We start from the raw sequence: 16,980 nt of genomic DNA on the forward strand, positions 1-16,980 counted from the left end.
CTGTGACCTGCATTTGGTGACAAACCACTTAGAGAGTTCACCAAGTGCTTTGACTTTTCCCAACTAAAAGTTTAAACCCAAGTCCAAAAGGACGACATCGACTCACACTGAAACATTCCTGTCTGGTACCAAGTTGCCTTAAGGACTATCTATGCCTATATAAACTTGCATCGCAATTAAGATCAGGTTCAAGAACCCTGTTTGCTGTCCCACCAACACATGAAGTTGAAAGGACAAGTGCCAGAAACAGGGCCTTCCCATTGGTGGTGCCAGGCTATCGTTCTTGTCCTTCTCTTGAAGACTTAACAAATACTTTTAGTGCAGTTTTAAGATGTTTCCTAGCCCCTACCTGGCAATAGGTGTTTGTCGATCGTTTTAGATTGTTGAACTGCAACTGAATTGTAACTTTATTGCTTTTCTGTTTTTAATTTTGTACACCACTCTGCACCATGTCTTTTAGAAAAGCGGTATATTCAAAAAATATTTAAAATATTTATATACTGCTTTTCAGGTGAACCTCAAAATGTCTTTACACGAAAATATTTCAAATAAACATTATTAAAAATTATTTAATAAAATAGTAAATATAAGCTACAGAGGAAAAACAATGAAGTAAAACACTTCTAAAAAGCCAGATCTGTTCCCCCCCTAGCCCTGTGGTGGCAGTTGTGGGAGGGAAGACCGTTGTTAAAGTTCTGTGTGCACAAAGAAGCACACACCATGCGGTATAGCCCATGAGAAATGTGTGTGCACGTTAGCATACAAGGAACTGTGGAGACCTGTCAAACAGCCCCTTGACTGCCTGCTACTGTGCCAGCCAGAGGGTGCACCACAAGGCCCTTAAAAAACCATGTGGGCTACCTTATACTGCTGGCATGTTGTGTACTGCTGAGGGGTGTGTGTGTGTGTGTGTGTGTGTGTGTGTATAAACTACAGAACTGGGTAAGGACAACCGTACTAGTATTATCCCAAGCTGCACCTGCATTTTTATGACACAAATGCATACAACTGGGACACTGATGGAGGGAGAAGAAATTCACACGTTCCATTAAATCATTTAAGTACTTGCCAGCTAATGTGTGGAACAGTTCAGATGCCCCTCGTGTCATAACAAATCCCAGCATTCATCACCTCTTCCCACATCAAGGTAGCTTAACACCGGTGCCATAGGACAGTTTAAGGGGTCGCGGTGGTAAGGGATGCAGAGGCCAGTATTTTGAATGAGCGAATTCATTTGGACACAGAGGGAGATCACTCTGCTCGGCTGACTTGCCTTAAGAACGTCCTTGCTGGATTAGGCCAAAGGCCTGAAAAGCAGCTAACCAGATGTTCCCAGGAAAGCCCATGGCCACCCCAACATACTGCCTCTAAACAGAGGTCACATTTAGCTTGCATGGCTAGCACGCACATAGAAAGACCCTTCTTTGCTTAGATTTGCCCAGCTTCCTTTTGAAAACAAACAAACAACTAAGTTAGTGGTCAAAACCACAACTCGGAGCAATGAATTCCTTAATTATGTGTTGTGCAGAGCAACATTCTCGTTATCCTTCATCAACCAATTTCAGCAAAGCAATCCTGAAGTCCAACAGTAAAGAATCCTCTTTCCCTTTACCTGCTCCTCACGGTTCACAATCTTATCTACCTCTATAAAGTCTCTTCTTTGATATCTTCCCCCCCCCCAACCACAAAGCAGCAACCTCTTTTTAAAGCCCTCCGTCAAAAAGGAAGATGGGCAGAGCATTCTCAACGTGGGCCGCTGGTTTTAGATGATGGCACAACCAAACATTAAGAGCCTTCTTAAGAAAAAAAAGGCATTTAATAGATTTTCCTGCTTTTATAATTTAAATAACTTAAAGACGGAAAAGAAGAAAAATCTGACAAGGGCGAGACAGACTTGGACTGCAGCCTCAACGTGAAGGTGGGAGAGGAAGAGAGAGGAGAAATGGAGAATGTACTTGTGGAACCCCAATGCCCACCACACCCACCCACCCTGTGCGCCAGACCCCACCCCGTCCCCGCTGGCCCCTAAAGCCGCCGGAGAGCTCGCTTCTTGTCAGTCTTCTTCTTGGAGGCCAGTTTCTTGTCCCTGTCGCCTGCATGTTTCTTAGCCATGGGGCCTTCCCCCGAGGCACCGGCCGAAGAAGAGCAAGGCTCGGCAGGGTCCTTGGTGCGCAGGCCGGACGAAGGCTGGGCATGGATCTCCGTCAGGAGGCGGGCCCGGGAGGCATATTCCTCATAGTTCTCCAGCAGGAGGCGCCCTGCTTCCTCGTTCAGGGCCGATTCTGGATTGGGATGGATCAGCAAACACTTGATGGTCTAGGAGGGGAACAAGGAGCGAGGGCAGTCAGAACCAGGGGAAGGAGAGACATTATCAGAGTGTCAGGCAGACGGCCTTCTTGGCAGTGGTGCCCACCCTGCGGAACAGCCTCCCACCAGCTGTCAAGGAAATAAACAACTATCTGACTTTTAGAAGACATCTGAAGGCTGCCCTGTTTAGGGAAGTTTTTAATGATTGATCTTTTATTGTGCTTTTTATATCCGGTTAGAAGCCACCCAGAGTGGCTGGGGAGACCCTGCCAGATAGGCAGGGTATAAGTAATAAATTATTATTATTAATATTATTATTATAGGGAAAGAATCCAGCGAACTCTGCCATCGGCCAGCCAAACAAGGGCGTCTCAGGAAGTTGTGCCCAGTCCCTCCCAGGAATAGCAGCAGGATAGGAGGAAGACCAGCATGATCTCAGCCACTGCTTGGCTGCTGCTTCCCTCTGCCCCAGCAATAAATCTGCTTCATGAACCGGTTGTCTTTGGACTGCTAAAGTGAGGAGAAAGATGCACTGATCCCTGTCAGCAGTCAGTGGGTCACAAGCTGCTAGGCACCCTTTCACACATTGCCTGGATTTATTTTTATTTATTTATTCCATTTATATATACCTTTGTCTTCCAAGGAGGTCAATGTGATGTACAAGGTTCTCCTTCTCCCCATTTCATTCTCACAACAACCTCGTGAGGTAGGTTAGGCTAAGAGCTTCATGGCTGAGTGGGGATTTGAACCCTGGTCTCCCAGGTCATAGTCCAGCACTCTAACCATTATACCACACTGGCTGCCTTCCCCAATGTGGTGCTCTCCTGATGTTTCATACTGCAGCTCCCTTTGGCCCCACCAGCTGACATGGCCAGCAGTTGGGGCTGATGGAAATTGTAGACAAAAATTTCTGGAGGGCATCAAGCTGAGGAAGCCTCTTATCATGTGTTGTAAGTTGCCCTTTGGAAATCATTCAGTCCTAGAGATGGGGCATAACTCTGAATCTGAGTTCAGAGTTCTGCCTGCGGAAGCTTCTCACTCTCAGCCCGACACCAGATTCAGATTAAAAAGTGGAGCCAGGAACAAGGTACTCTATTATCACCCCGGTACAGATATGTGCTTGTGAAAAAGGAGTGTTGCTGGTTTGAAAGTGCCTGTCAAAAGCTCAAAGCTTGTGGGAAGTGAATGCATTAGAGAAAAGGCTAAGAAAGCAGCAAGCAACCTTCCTGATGTGCAAGCGTTTTACTAGCAGGGATATTATAAGTGGATGGTTTCAAAGCAAGATTCTTCTCTCATACATTTTGAGGTGCATTGCGGTCTGTTTTTTGATTTAGTCACCATGATGGAGAGCTGTAATTCAAATCCAGGAAAACGCAGCTAATATTCTGGGGCCCCAGGTCCACCTAAATATTGTGGCATCATCTATCCCTAGCTCCCACAGAGTCCTATCTCTGTTGATTCAAAAGTTACCCAACTTAAAGATTGGAAAGATGGTAGAAAACCTAGAAAGGAGCAAATTTTAATGGCCGCTAAGGTGTTTTTTAACTTACTCGTCACCTCCCTTTTAACTGATTCATTACATTTAAATACTTCAACATACTGCCAAAATATTAAGAGAGTTGCCTAGACCTATCTACTTGCAGGGGAAGAACCCATAAGAAAATGATCATATTCCCAATGACAGGGGCAAACTATGGCTCAGAGGCGAGACACATGTTTTGCATGCAGTTCAGTCTCTGGTATTGCCCATTGAAAGGATATTAGGCATCATGCAAAAGAAATGTATCTGCCTACTTGAAACCCTGTCACACCAATGCCAGTCAGTATAGAAAGTACTGGACGATAAGTCTGACCAGGTGAATTAACAATATTAACAATTTTGGGTTACAACCCAATTCAGGCCCCAAACATACCATTTTGGGATGTAACCCAGTAAAAACCACTACTCACCAGCAGGACATGTCGGATGCCCAGTTCCGCTTTCCAGTCCTTCTTGAGGACGTTGACGCAGATCTCGCCATTGGCCCCCACGTTGGGGTGGAATATTTTGGTCAGGAAGTAGCCTTTTGGTGGGCTGGCTGGAAAGTCTTTGCCGAGGATGAGCTTCATGCGGAAGAGGCCACCGGAATATGGGGTACCCTCTGCAGCAGGAACAGGAGAAGGGTTGTCTCAGCAATACCGCAGGGTGGCATCTCCCACTCATTGTACCCCACACATGGTTTAAACCACAGCTCAGTTATCTCTGATGTCCAGCTAACTATTTTGCTTTTTCGGCTACCTGATCCCAAGGAGTGCTCCCTTTTCCCATATGACCACTTCTCCATTTTTTGAGAACGCCAATATGGCCTCCTCTACGGCAGCCATGATGATCCACAAGACCTTGGGAGCTAAAAAAGATGCTGGCCAAGCTATTGGTACCTGAGTGTCGGTTTATGATGTGGTTGGTGCTCTGTACCATGTTGGGAACAAATTATTTTGTAAAAAATTGTATACCGCCCTATACCTGCAGGGTCTCAGGGTGGTATACAAGATAAAATAATGATATAAAAACACAGAATACATAATCAAAATAAAAACAAGAACAATCCAATAACTCCCCCCTCTCAAGCACATTATAGGTAAGGGACCCAAGGACAGTTAAGTTTAGTCAAAGGAGATTACGTGGTGTGGCACTCATCTCTGCTTTCAGGCCGAGGGAACCGGTGTTTGTCTACAGACAGCGTTCCAGGTCATGTGACCAGCATGACTAAACCGCTACTGGTGCATGGAGGACCGTGATGAGTGCCAGAGCGCATGGAAATGCATTTACCTTCCCACTGCAGTGGTACCTATTTATCTACTTGTACTGGTGTGCTTTCGAACTGCTAGGTTGGCAGGAGCTGGGACAGAGCAACGGGAGCTCACTACATTGGGCGGATTCGAACTGCCAACCTTATGATCAGCAAGCTCAGTGGTTTAGACGACAGCATTATAACACCCCCCAACAAATGATATGCCTTGTCAAAGACTGTGGAATTTTCACTGAAAAGGGGAACGTAATTTGAATCCTGAATTATTATTTTCTTGGACAGTGTTCTGAGGCAACAATGGTTGATTATGATATTATCATCATCCTCACGTCTCTGGATTAGCAGAACTTTCTCCTATTACCATTGAATATGTACTTTTATTCCTGATTCAGACCTGCTTAAATTCAGAGAAAACCTCTATTCTTCTTTTCATGTATTGTATCCGAAGTCCCAGAACTTAATACATTGATCCAGTATTTGTGACTTGGCATGTTCCGTGTTCCTTATTTATTTATTTCTAATTAAACTGGAATGTGGTGGTTAATAGAAAAGCATAGCAAATATCATAAACCATAGGATATGGGATGAAAGAGGGTTATAAAACATGAAATGGGCACTGCAGGAGTGAAGTGAATGATGCCTTTCAATGCTATTTGGTGGCTGCCTAAGTATACACAGAATAAACTCAGGGAAGAGAGGTTTATCTTTTAGAACGCTCTGGTTGGTCACAAGACAAAAAAAGATGACATTTTAAAAGTTAATAGTTAAAAGTTAAAGTTTATATAAGCCCAGATAAAATTATGAGTTTGTTATATTAAAATGCAAAACGTTTCTGTTTTCCCATTTTATTTCTGGTGTGGTTTTATTGCTAGAAGACAGACAATATATGGTCTTGCTGTAGAAACTGAGAACTTGGTATTTCAAGAAAACTGAATCTTCTCTTCAGTTAAGAGAGAATGTCCCAAATGTTAGATAAAGCCCACCATACCTCTGTTACATTAGAGAACTCTTCTCTCTCTGAAACACCACGTTTAGAGATACTGTAGAAGATTCCACTTTGGGCAATGAGGTTGAAAAATCAGATAGACAGAGTACAAAAGAGATACAAAAAAGTTTCAAGGTTCCTCTTGGTCTCAACCATATTTACAACCCAACTGTGATAAGGAAGGATTCTTAGTGTACAAGGAGGAAAAAGAGAAGAAGCAATCCAGAATTTTGGGATTGTCATTATAAATTAATGAAAGGCTAATTTTTAATAAGGAGTATTATTATTCACATGTGTGTAACTGAAGGAAACAAACTAAATGTACCCTAATTTTGCTTCCTTTTTAGCATTATTTAGCCCAGTTTTGCTTTTTCTCCAGCAACTCTCCTGAATACTGAAGGCTTGCTGACTTCTTTTTTTAAAGGAGCTAAATAATAAATCTGGTTCCCCCCCTCTCTTTTTTCTTTTAGCCTTCACCTCAAGCCCTTTTCTGGGGCAAGTTTGTCTACTTGCAAGGCAAGATATTTTTACTCCTCTCAGCACAAGCTTAATAGGGGCTAGATTTTTCTTTTCCCTTTTAATTTCCAGTTTGGGGCTCAAGGATTCATTCACCAGTTGAAAACAGTGGACCTCAACTTTGGTAGATATGGACCCTCCTGAACATTTATTAGAACCAAGGGTGGGAAAGGGGTTAATTTGGTTTTATTGCTAGAAGTCTGAAAGTATATGGCCGGGCTGTGGAAACTGAGAACTTGGTATTCCTAGAGAATTGAAACTTCTCCTCTGCTAAAAGAGATTACACTGGCCAAATGGGCTGTCTCCAATGTTAGCCCTAGACCCATTGATATCGATGGGCATAATCAACACAGGCCCGTTAATTTCAACACATCTACTCAGAGTATAATTTAACTGGATACACCCCAATAGTCCCGACCTCCTGTATTCCACTTCAGTGTTATGTCTACACTGAGCCACGGCTCAAGGCTGCAGCTTGGTTCCAGAGCTTCCCCCGCCTACAAGACCCCACCCAACTGTCTTATTTCTAACCACAAGGTTAGATTATATGAATATATAAATATATATATGTATTATATATACATACATATATATAATATACAGTCATACTTCTTGTTACGTTTGCTTCAGGTTAAATCTTTTCAGGTTGCATCCTGTGGCAACCCGGAAGTACCGGAAAGGGTTACTTCCGGGTTTCGCCGCTCACGCAGACGCTCAAAATGATGTCACGCGCATGCGCAGAAGCGGCAAATCATGACCCATGCACACGCGGGTTGCGTTTTGCTCATGTTGCGAACTGGGCTCCGGAACAGATCCCGTTTGCAGCCAGAGGTACCACTGTAAATACCTGCACGCTATAAGCAGCAGAAAGGTATCTGGATTCTCCCACAGGAGGTGCGGAAGAGAGCTCCTTTCCCCATCCTGGAAGCAGGTGATGGGAACAAGCTCTCCTGGACAACATAGGAATATTGATGGGAAGCTAAATTTAGGCTGCCTGTGGAGAAGAGCCCCACAACCCCTTAAAAGAGTCACCCTTCCATTCTTGCTTGGACAATGCCACCTGGCACTGTTGCCTTTTTCACAACAAGCCATAAGCTAGAGCTCTGCTGTACTTGATGCAGGTACTGCCCTCTGCCTCCTAACCACATGCTTTTTTAAAAAAGGAGTCTCGGAAAGCAAACTCCACGTGCCCCTTCTTACCAGGTCCTTCAATGGTAACTTGCACATCTGTGATGTCCTCCTCATTAGGGAATACTTTGATGCCTTCAGGTGGGTCTGAGGTCAGAGTGGAGACTTCCCTGTAGACCAGCCGAATCACGTGGGGAGGCAAATTTTCTACATTGGAATTCTGCAGGACAGAAAAGGTGGGAGAGGGAAAAGCAAAGAAGAATATGGTTCTTAGCTGAAATAAAGTCCCTGCATGGATCTGCCACCCGCTACTCTTGAAGGGGGCAGGGCTGACCAATATTGGGAGTGACAATGTGCTGCAGAATCCCTGAAAAGTTGCATAGAGGGTGACCAACAGATCTACCCAAGAGCCAACAGCAACACAGAACAGGAAGGCCAGCTCTAGGCACTAGTAAAACTCAGAGTTACTTGGGGGAGGGAATGGGAAGGAAAGCATAGTGCATGTAAAAGGTGCTTACTTGGGTCAAACAATGTTCCAATGCCTTGGAACACACACACACCTGTGGAGAAACACCACCATCCAAAATAAGCCTCCACTTCCTAGTCTTCTCCCAGCAAAGTCAGTGAATCATTAAATAGCTACTTGCTTTCCAAGACATGTCACTGGAACACTGTCTTCTGCCAGCATGCCACTTGAAATGCTTACTCCTAAGTAATCTCCCCATAACCCACATGAACCTGCCAATTCAAGCAGCAACACAGTCTGCTTCCTATGTTTACTCACAAGTAGGCTCCCCGAAAGCAGTTTCATGCAGCAGGAGGATGACAAAACATAGGATCCATTTCAAAATGCACTTTCTTCTGATTAATTCTCACTCACCAAGAATTATGCATGTCTTATTTTTAAAGTATTTTTTTGTTGATGAGCCCCCGACTGCAAAACCCAAAGACAGTCTAATTTCTCTCCACTAAAAACCATGTACCTCTAGCCTGAAAAGACACACCCACACACAGACTCAGGGAGAGAGATCCAAGGCAAAACAGCACAAATTAAAATGGACTTTTGAACAGCCACTCACCTGCCTGCACATGGCAAGCAAGAACCAGGGATGCTTTATAAACTGGAAGAACCCTTTTTAAAATTAAAATTAACACTATATATATATATATATATATATATATATGCGCGCATAAGCTCATGGGCAACTACACTGTATACAGAGTCTTCGTTGCAAGGCAGAAATAAACACATATGGGAAGAGTGACATGAAGACACACCCATCCCAAATAGCAAAGGCGCATCAAATTAGACAGAGTAAAAGAAAAAGGAACAGCTTGTTTGCGCAAATTGATTTATCTTGTTTCATTTATCAATTGCTTCCAAAGGGATCAGAAGCCCAATGGTAAGTATTTTAAAGCAATATTACATCCCTCATAGCGGCAATTCTTGAAAGCACAGGCACAATTCCTCCTCAAAACTGCCTGAGTGGAACTTCCAGGGCTGAGGAAGGAAGGGATGGGAAGCAGCTACTTTGCAGCCCTGAGCTCGCAGTCCTTTGGTGGAGCACAAGCTCTCATAACTGTCAAGACAACAAGGCTAGATGTGTTACGGAGAGCCAAAGTCACGTTGGCTCAAGAATCCCAGCATTCAAAAGTACTAATTGGTGGGGACAGTGTCAAATCCTACGTAAAACCCTTCCACCCCCAAGGCAAATGCTGCTACTTGAGAAAAGCCAATGTGGATGAGTGTGGTACAGAGGACAGGGAGGGCTGTATTAGGATCAGAGAGGTAAGTTCAGTCACAAAGCCCACTGCGTGACCTTGGGCCGATCACACACTCTCAGAACAACCTACTTCACAGTTTAATTGTGAGGGTAAAACAGGGGAGAGTGAAATACAAGAATCATGGGCACAGCCCTTGAACTCCTTGGAGAAGAGGCAAGAGCAAAATGTAATAATGGATTGAGAAAATACACTAGCAAGGTAGCTTTCACAGCAAAAGTTGAATCTGACTTCTCAAAAGCCTGCTGCCAATATTGCAGCACAGCTATCAAACACAGCAAATCTGGAGTGGCTGGGCTTCTTCTAACCCTCTTTTGCACACACGGGTTTGTATGTTTTTAATTTCAGGTGAGAAATGGGGGTGAAAGCAAGCAGAGACACACACAAATTAAGCGGGTACCTGAATGACAGTTTTCTTTGGGGCTGTTCAGATGGTGTGTGACCCCCAACTCACATGAGGTAGCCAGAAAGAGATGGGGAGCAGGCCTCAGGCCTACAGTTTCCCAATTCACTCTCCTCACTTACTAAGCCAATGGACAAAGGCAAGGGATTCCATGATTGTTCAAAGCAGAGATTAAATCTGGCAAAGTAGAGGAGATTCCCCATTCAAACAAACACAGGATCTCTTGGTCTGTTAGTCACTTTTTCAGTGTGTGTGAGAGAGAGATAGAGAGTGAGTGAAATAGAAAGAAAGAAAACACACGAGAAGGCAAGTTTGCTCTCACCTTTCACCCCCCCTAATCCTGAGAACACCTCATCTAAACAGCCCCCCCATTGCTATTTATTTATATTTCGACACCTGTCAACTGTAGATCCTCATTTGCACCGTCAGAAGGAATTAAGTGGCCTGCATTGCCAGCAAACATTGACATACAAAAGCAGGACAATTGCGAAGGAAGAAAACCTTTTGTACTTAGGTTACGCAAAGTCTTTAGGCAAGGTGTGCCTTAACTTTTCCCTCAGACACAATGTGTATTTGTGGGTGTACAATTTTTGTTCCTTGGCTGTCATTTCTACAAACACTCCACCTCAGATCAATATCATAGGGTGGCTATTTGCAGCCTCTGCTTCTCAGACCAATTCTGCACACACCCTAAAGGTGCCCACATATGTCTTTCAGAGTGCTAAAGGGGTTGCCCACTTGCCATTTTAAAAGGAGCAAGCTGACCTAGCCTCCAACATGTACCAGCTCTCTCTGGGGAGTTCTTTCCCATCTCTCTCTCTGACTCCAATAGAAACTAAGTTTTACTACTGTAGCGTACATGGACACAAAAGCATGTAGCCCAAAACTGAAAAATAAACCATTTGGGTCACAGTCTAACTCAGACTCTCTATCAATCTTGCATCCTCAGATTATGTTGGACTAGCTAGCAGGACCAGTGGCCAGGGATGATTTTAGTCCAACACCACCTGGGGACCTAAAGTTGTGCAAGGCTAGTCTAGTTAGTTAACTACATCCACAGCCTCCTTTACCAGAAGTACAGAGGAGGCCACACTTAAACAGGACACTCCACAATACCATTTCTGATCCCTTCTGGATCAAAGCAATGTGTCCCACGTTGCTGGATGTTTTTTTCTTGGAATCCTCCAAAGCTAACAAAAATCAGATTCCATGCCAGGCTCATTCTAATGGAACTTAAAACACAAAGTCGCCAACAGTGGGAATGCTGCCCCCAAAGGGCATTTCAAGAGTAAACCAATAGTAAGGATGCCAAATGGCAAAAATGCATCACCCTTGGCTATAAAGGAAGACATCAGAGGAGGCATCCTAGTATCTCTTTGGAGTAACTGTAAAATAAAGTACCAACACTCAAGAGCTTACAGATAAAGAACACACTCACAAGGAGAAAAATATTACACACCACTATGTATGGCTTTCTACGTGAACATTTTCATTTCGTCCATAAAAGTCATCACTTCTGCTTAAGTTACAAAGTGCTTAACCTTCACTGACACACACATATACTATGTGTTGAGTAACGACTAATGGTTTTTGATAGATTACAAAAAAATAAAGTTATCATGGAAGCTCAGTCCTACCCTGCACACAAAACTGCTGCCTGTGTGTAAACCATCTGCTGGGGGGTGGGGTTGGGGAAGAGGAGAGAACACTGCTTGCCAAGGATTCGTCCCATGAGAAAGAGTTTACAATTAAACACATCTGAAAGCATGTAAGAGGTCAAAGGACTGCGCAGGTCTCAAATACAAAATGAAAATTTAAAAACATGTATGCAGCACTGCACATAGAAACATATACCCAAGGGAACCAAAGGCCTAGACTGGAACAAATCAAGACAAAAGGTTTTTAAAAGGCTAACCAACTTTATAGACCTTAAAGCAGTACTCTTACAACTCCACTGAGTAGAAGAGTTTGCAAACATGGAGGATTTTGCTTTGAGAGAAAGGGGGAGCAGGAGAAGACAAACTGTTCAGAGTACTGCTGTATCTTCCTAAATCCTCATACTACGAAAGAATAAAACTACTTAGAAAGCAAACTCTAGATGCCTCTCAATACAATCCTATATGTTTATTCAGGAGCAAGTCTCATGGTGTTCAATGCCCAGGATTCCAGCCTTAATAAAGAATGTCTGAGATATGTTTCCCCATATGTAAAAAGAACAATCCACCTTTTCTATTATGTATTATTTTGTACAAGTGATTACTTTCTGTGTTTGCAGCAAGGAATAGGCCTTTAGCCCTGCACCTGGAAATCAAACAAAATACAAGGTATTTTGGAAGGCACTGGAAAGAAATACATTCTTTCTTTCCCTTATAAATCAAACAATATAAAATATGCCTCAACAAATATGATCCAAACAGGGAATGTAATTAAATTCTAGAAAAGCAAAGGTGGCTATTATCAAAATGCATTATTTACCCTGTAAGGAACCTATTGTCCCAAATAAATATCTGAGGATTTTTTAAAGACCTTGATACTCTCAATAATGTGTGTTTTTCATATGGATCATGCATCAAGGATGCCACAGCTCACACATCCAAGAAAGGAAACAGGAGGAGCAAAGTTGTAACAAAGAATGGAAAATATTGTGGCAAGTGGGGAATTAAGTTTTTTTTCAAGTTTGACTTCCAGTGTGGGTAACTGCCCACCCCTCCTATACAAAAATTATTCCTCCCATAAACACTTATAAAACCCTAATGAAGTCGGACATTTTAAACCAGGGATGGAGAACCTGCGGCCCTCCAGCTGTTGGACTCCAACTCCCATCATCCCCAGTCAACATGGCCAATGGTCAGAGATGGTGGCAGTAGGAGTTCAATAACAGCTTCCCCACCCTGCTTAATTTAGACAAATACTCAGAGAAACTGGCATCACTACATCCGTTATACTTGCACCTCCATTTTTAAATGCCTTTCCAGTGTACTCATTCCACACCAAAGAATATGGGCCTCTTTAACCATATTATAAGATGAGTTCCTTTAGGGATTGAGAAGCTCCTTCTGAATGTTTCACTTTCTCTTCATATTTCATCAGTAGCTCCTCTATTAGGATTCCTCCTCTATCATGACACCCCTAAGCCTGGCACTAGATCAGGAAATTCCACCCTTTCTCTACACCAGGACTTCAACAGGCTTCTCACCACTCGCGCCACAAACACTGACATACATCCAATGCTAAATCCAAGTATCTTATTACAAGCAAATCCTACACAGAACCCCACTCCCAGATCCCTTCCCCAAAACAAAACCATAACCTTGGAACCCAGCTGAAAACAGGCAGCCAAAGGTTTCACTCCATACTCCTGGATTTTGCCTACAGGCACACAAATATGAACAGATCCCCATGTTAACCATCCCTTGAACCTTAGATCAGTATTGTGCAGTAAAGTCACATGCCACCAATCCCAACCAAGTTCTGGTAGGTCCCAGAACCAAGGAGAAAACTTCAAATTAGGCATGGGCAAACGAGCCAAAAGCCACTCACCATTGTGTAGGGTCTGCACAGAGGATTGTAGAACAGCACAACCTTTAGAGGGTTCACATACGCACCTTAGTCTACACCTAAAATATCGTGCGCCTACTCCTAACCTGGGTCAGGAGCCCCCTACCCCTATTGAGAAAACGCTAGATACTAGGGTTTAAGAAGTTCCACCTTTCCCATGCATTTACGGGGGGGAAACCAGATGTTCCCCCCACCCTCCTCCTTCTCCACGCTGTTACCAACTCGCTTATGCCACCCTCACTTTAATGAGGGTGGCCGGTGCCCAGCAAACGTTTTTATAACCCTCGGCCAAAGCCAGCCACACCCCTTTGGAACCCCAACCGCCCAATCAGGCCCGTTAGAACGGAGGGGGTCCGTTCCTCCCCCCTCCCTTCTCGGGTGCTCTCCTCGCGGAGAGCCGTTGACAACCAATGTCCGCGACGGCCGGCAGCCAATGAGGAGAGGCGTAGTGGAGAGGCGGCGCTATAGTGCCTGATTGGACGGATTTGAATACGAACGTTTGGTGAAAGCGGCGTTTAAAGGGACGATAGTTTGTTTATCTGCTAACGGTTGCGGGAAGAAACTGGGTGGGGGCGAATTTCAAATCCTTCGATTGACGCGCCGTTTCGCCAATAGAATGTGAGAGTGCGCGAGAGACGCGGCTCGGAGAAATAGTAACTTGACGTAGCGATGTAGCCAATAGACGACGAAAAAGTGTCTGGCTGAGGGGAAAGCTCTGCCTCCAGTTCTTCCTTATTCAAACAAAGCGGGCAGGCTCCTAATTGGCCAAATGAGAAAAGTAAACCCGCCCAACTGACGACAGGAAGCAGCTAATTAGGGCTTAATAAGTTAAATATATTTCGTCTAATAATTATGCATAATGACGGGATGCACTAAGAAGCGGGTGGGGCTTAACAGGGGAAATGACTGCTCGGGCGACCAGTTCGAGATGTTCTCAACCATCCTGTCCTCAATAATGTTCATGGACACACACACTTGGCAGCTGCCATTAGCTCCATCTATGAAGGAACTTCCTTCTCACTGGAAACGTCGTTAGACTGCAACTGCTCTCTGAAGGCGTTCATGATTAAGTCTGCAAACCTATGTTCACTTACTTGGGAGTTAAGCCTCGTTGATTGTAATAGGGCTCACTTCTGAGTAGACAGAGAGAGAATCGGCACAAAGGTTTACCTTGGCTTAAAAGGGAACATCACCTCAATGGCCATGTTGCCATATCAGTTGCTGAAGATAATACAAGTGGGCAGTGCAGCAGCTGCAACTTTTTTGCCCCGGGTGAAGCCCCCACAGAGGCTGCCAGCCTGAGTGGAAAGCATAATGCTGGTGGTCGACAAAAGAGGCTTAAAGACTCTCTCAAGGCAAATCTTTTAAAATGTAGTATAAACACCAACCACTGGGAAACACTGGCCTGCAAGTGCTCCTGTTGGAGAACAGCCTTTACCAAAGGTGTCATGGGCTTTGAAGCTTGAATGTGGGATGAATGGGAGAAACATGCTAAGAGGAAAGCACGCTTGGCAAACCCTCACCATGATCAACTCCTGCCCAGAAACCTATGTGCCCACTGTGGAAGGACGTGTTGATCCAAAATTGGCCTCCACAGTCACTTATGGACTCATTGTTAAGATAATCTTACTCAGCTATGAGTGATTGCCAAAGAGGAAGGCGTATGCAAATGCACATGGGTGGGTGTGCCAAACTTTGACCTGAGTAAAATAAAACCTAGTTTCACCCCTGCAAGTGGGAATAGTTGCTTTTACACTAAGTATCCTGCTTGTGGGCTTCCCAGAGGTGTATAGTTGCGACTCTATGAGAACAGAATGGACTAGGTGCACTTTTGATCTGATTCCCACAAGGGTCTTCTTAGTGCCCATCCACACTGCTGAATGTTATGGATTGTGTGCCCCTTGTGCATCCTTTAATTCCCCCTCGGGAGCAGGGCTGCCCCCTTTTATTTATTCCACTTTTTGTGTGTTTAATTGTTATTTATTGAATGTGTTAACACAAAATACATAAAAACCAGAACAGAACAATAACCTCCTCTCCCACAAACACATTTAGAAAAATATAGGTTGTTAATCCACCAAAGGCATGGTTGAAGAGGAACGTTTTCCCCTGGTGCTTAAAGGTGTATAATGAAGGTGCCAGGCAAGCCTCTCTGGGGAGAGCATTCCACAAACAGGGAGCCACTGCAGAAAAGGCCCGTTCTTGTTTTGCCACCCTCCAGACTTCTTGTGGACATGAAAAAAAGGCCTTAGATGATGATTGCATGTTTTTTTGTGCATAAATGTAAAGCTACCATTTTGCCTTCACTGCATAAGGACACTTTTTACCAGTAGAATACAGCATTATCAGATTTCCAGACTCTGTTCAAGGTTCTGGTTTTGATCTATAAAGCCTTGTTTACTTATTAAATTTATAGCCTGCCCTTTTTCCTGAAATAGCACAGGCGGGCCGCCTCTTCCCATACAAACACGCCTGGACCCTGGGGTCCACATCAAAACCCCTTTTCTGGGCACCCATGGAAGGTGAAGAGGGGCAGCCACATTCCCCTAAGCTGCAGCCACATTGCTCATTGGGAGCTGCTATGATTTGCAGAGAAGAAAACCTGAGTTGTTACATTTCTTAGCTAGCAAATTTTGCTTTTCCATGGCTAACAGCAGATGGGGTCCATGGAGGAGGAGAAGGGATAGATCCCCTTTCCACCATGCTATGGTCCTGCTGAAGGGGCAAATTTGAGAGGCACCTGCACCAGTGGCGTAGCGTGGGGGGTGCAGGGGGGGCCGGCCGCACCGGGCACAACATCTGGGGGTTAGGGCAAATCCACGGGTTAGGGGGCGCAAATTACTTGCCTTGCCCTGCGTGCTGACAACCCACGCTACGCCACTGACCTGCACCATATGCATTTTAAAAGCACATACTGTAGTAAGAGTTTGCTTCAGGGATGCATCACATCGGTCCTCCAGGTGTTGCTGGAGCCGTTTTAGGAAAATCTCCTCCCCAAATAGTGATGTTAAGCTTTTTGAGCTGTGTCTGCTGCTTTTCCCATCACATTGCCATACATCCGGGTTTCACCTGACATTTTGCTGATTCTGCAAAAATTTCCCAACACCATTTTTATGCCCTAAAACTAGGACATGTCAGGAAATACGGCAAGCCTTCACTTGACTCTCAACAGCTAGCATGGCCAATAGTCAGGGATGATGGGAGTTGGCTCTGGGGTCTAAACCACTGAGCCTCTTGGGCTTGCTGATCAGAAGGTTGGTGGTTTGAATCCCCATGACGGGTGAGCTCCTGTTGCTCTGTCCCATCTCCTGCCAACCTAGCAGTTCGAAAGCACACCAGTGCAAGTAAATAGGTACCGCTGTAGCGGGAAGGTAAATGGTGTTTCCGTGCGCTTCGACACTCATTATGGTCCTCCGTGCGCCAGTAGCGGTTTAGTCAGGCTGACATGACCCGGAAAACTGTCTGTGGACAAACACGGGCCCCTTGGCCTGAAAGCGAGATGAGCGCTGCAA

The 16,980-nt window shown here is 44.5% G+C and overlaps 1 protein-coding gene across 1 annotated transcript; it reads right to left on the reverse strand.

The window, feature by feature from the left end:
- Positions 1-1,794: 1,794 nt before the first annotated feature.
- On the reverse strand, positions 1,795-13,881 carry UBE2S (ubiquitin conjugating enzyme E2 S). The gene is made up of 4 exons (XM_083582160.1): positions 13,451-13,881; positions 7,798-7,945; positions 4,258-4,448; positions 1,795-2,316 (listed from the first exon to the last, which is right to left on the reverse strand). The coding sequence occupies exons 1-4, from the start codon at positions 13,451-13,453 to the stop codon at positions 2,026-2,028; spliced, it is 633 nt and encodes a 210-aa protein (XP_083438286.1). The 5' UTR covers positions 13,454-13,881; the 3' UTR covers positions 1,795-2,025.
- Between the last annotated feature and the right edge of the window lie 3,099 nt (positions 13,882-16,980).

Source organism: Podarcis filfolensis (assembly GCF_964270895.1).
Source record: "Podarcis filfolensis genome assembly, chromosome: 13".
Lineage (NCBI taxonomy): Eukaryota > Metazoa > Chordata > Lepidosauria > Squamata > Lacertidae > Podarcis > Podarcis filfolensis.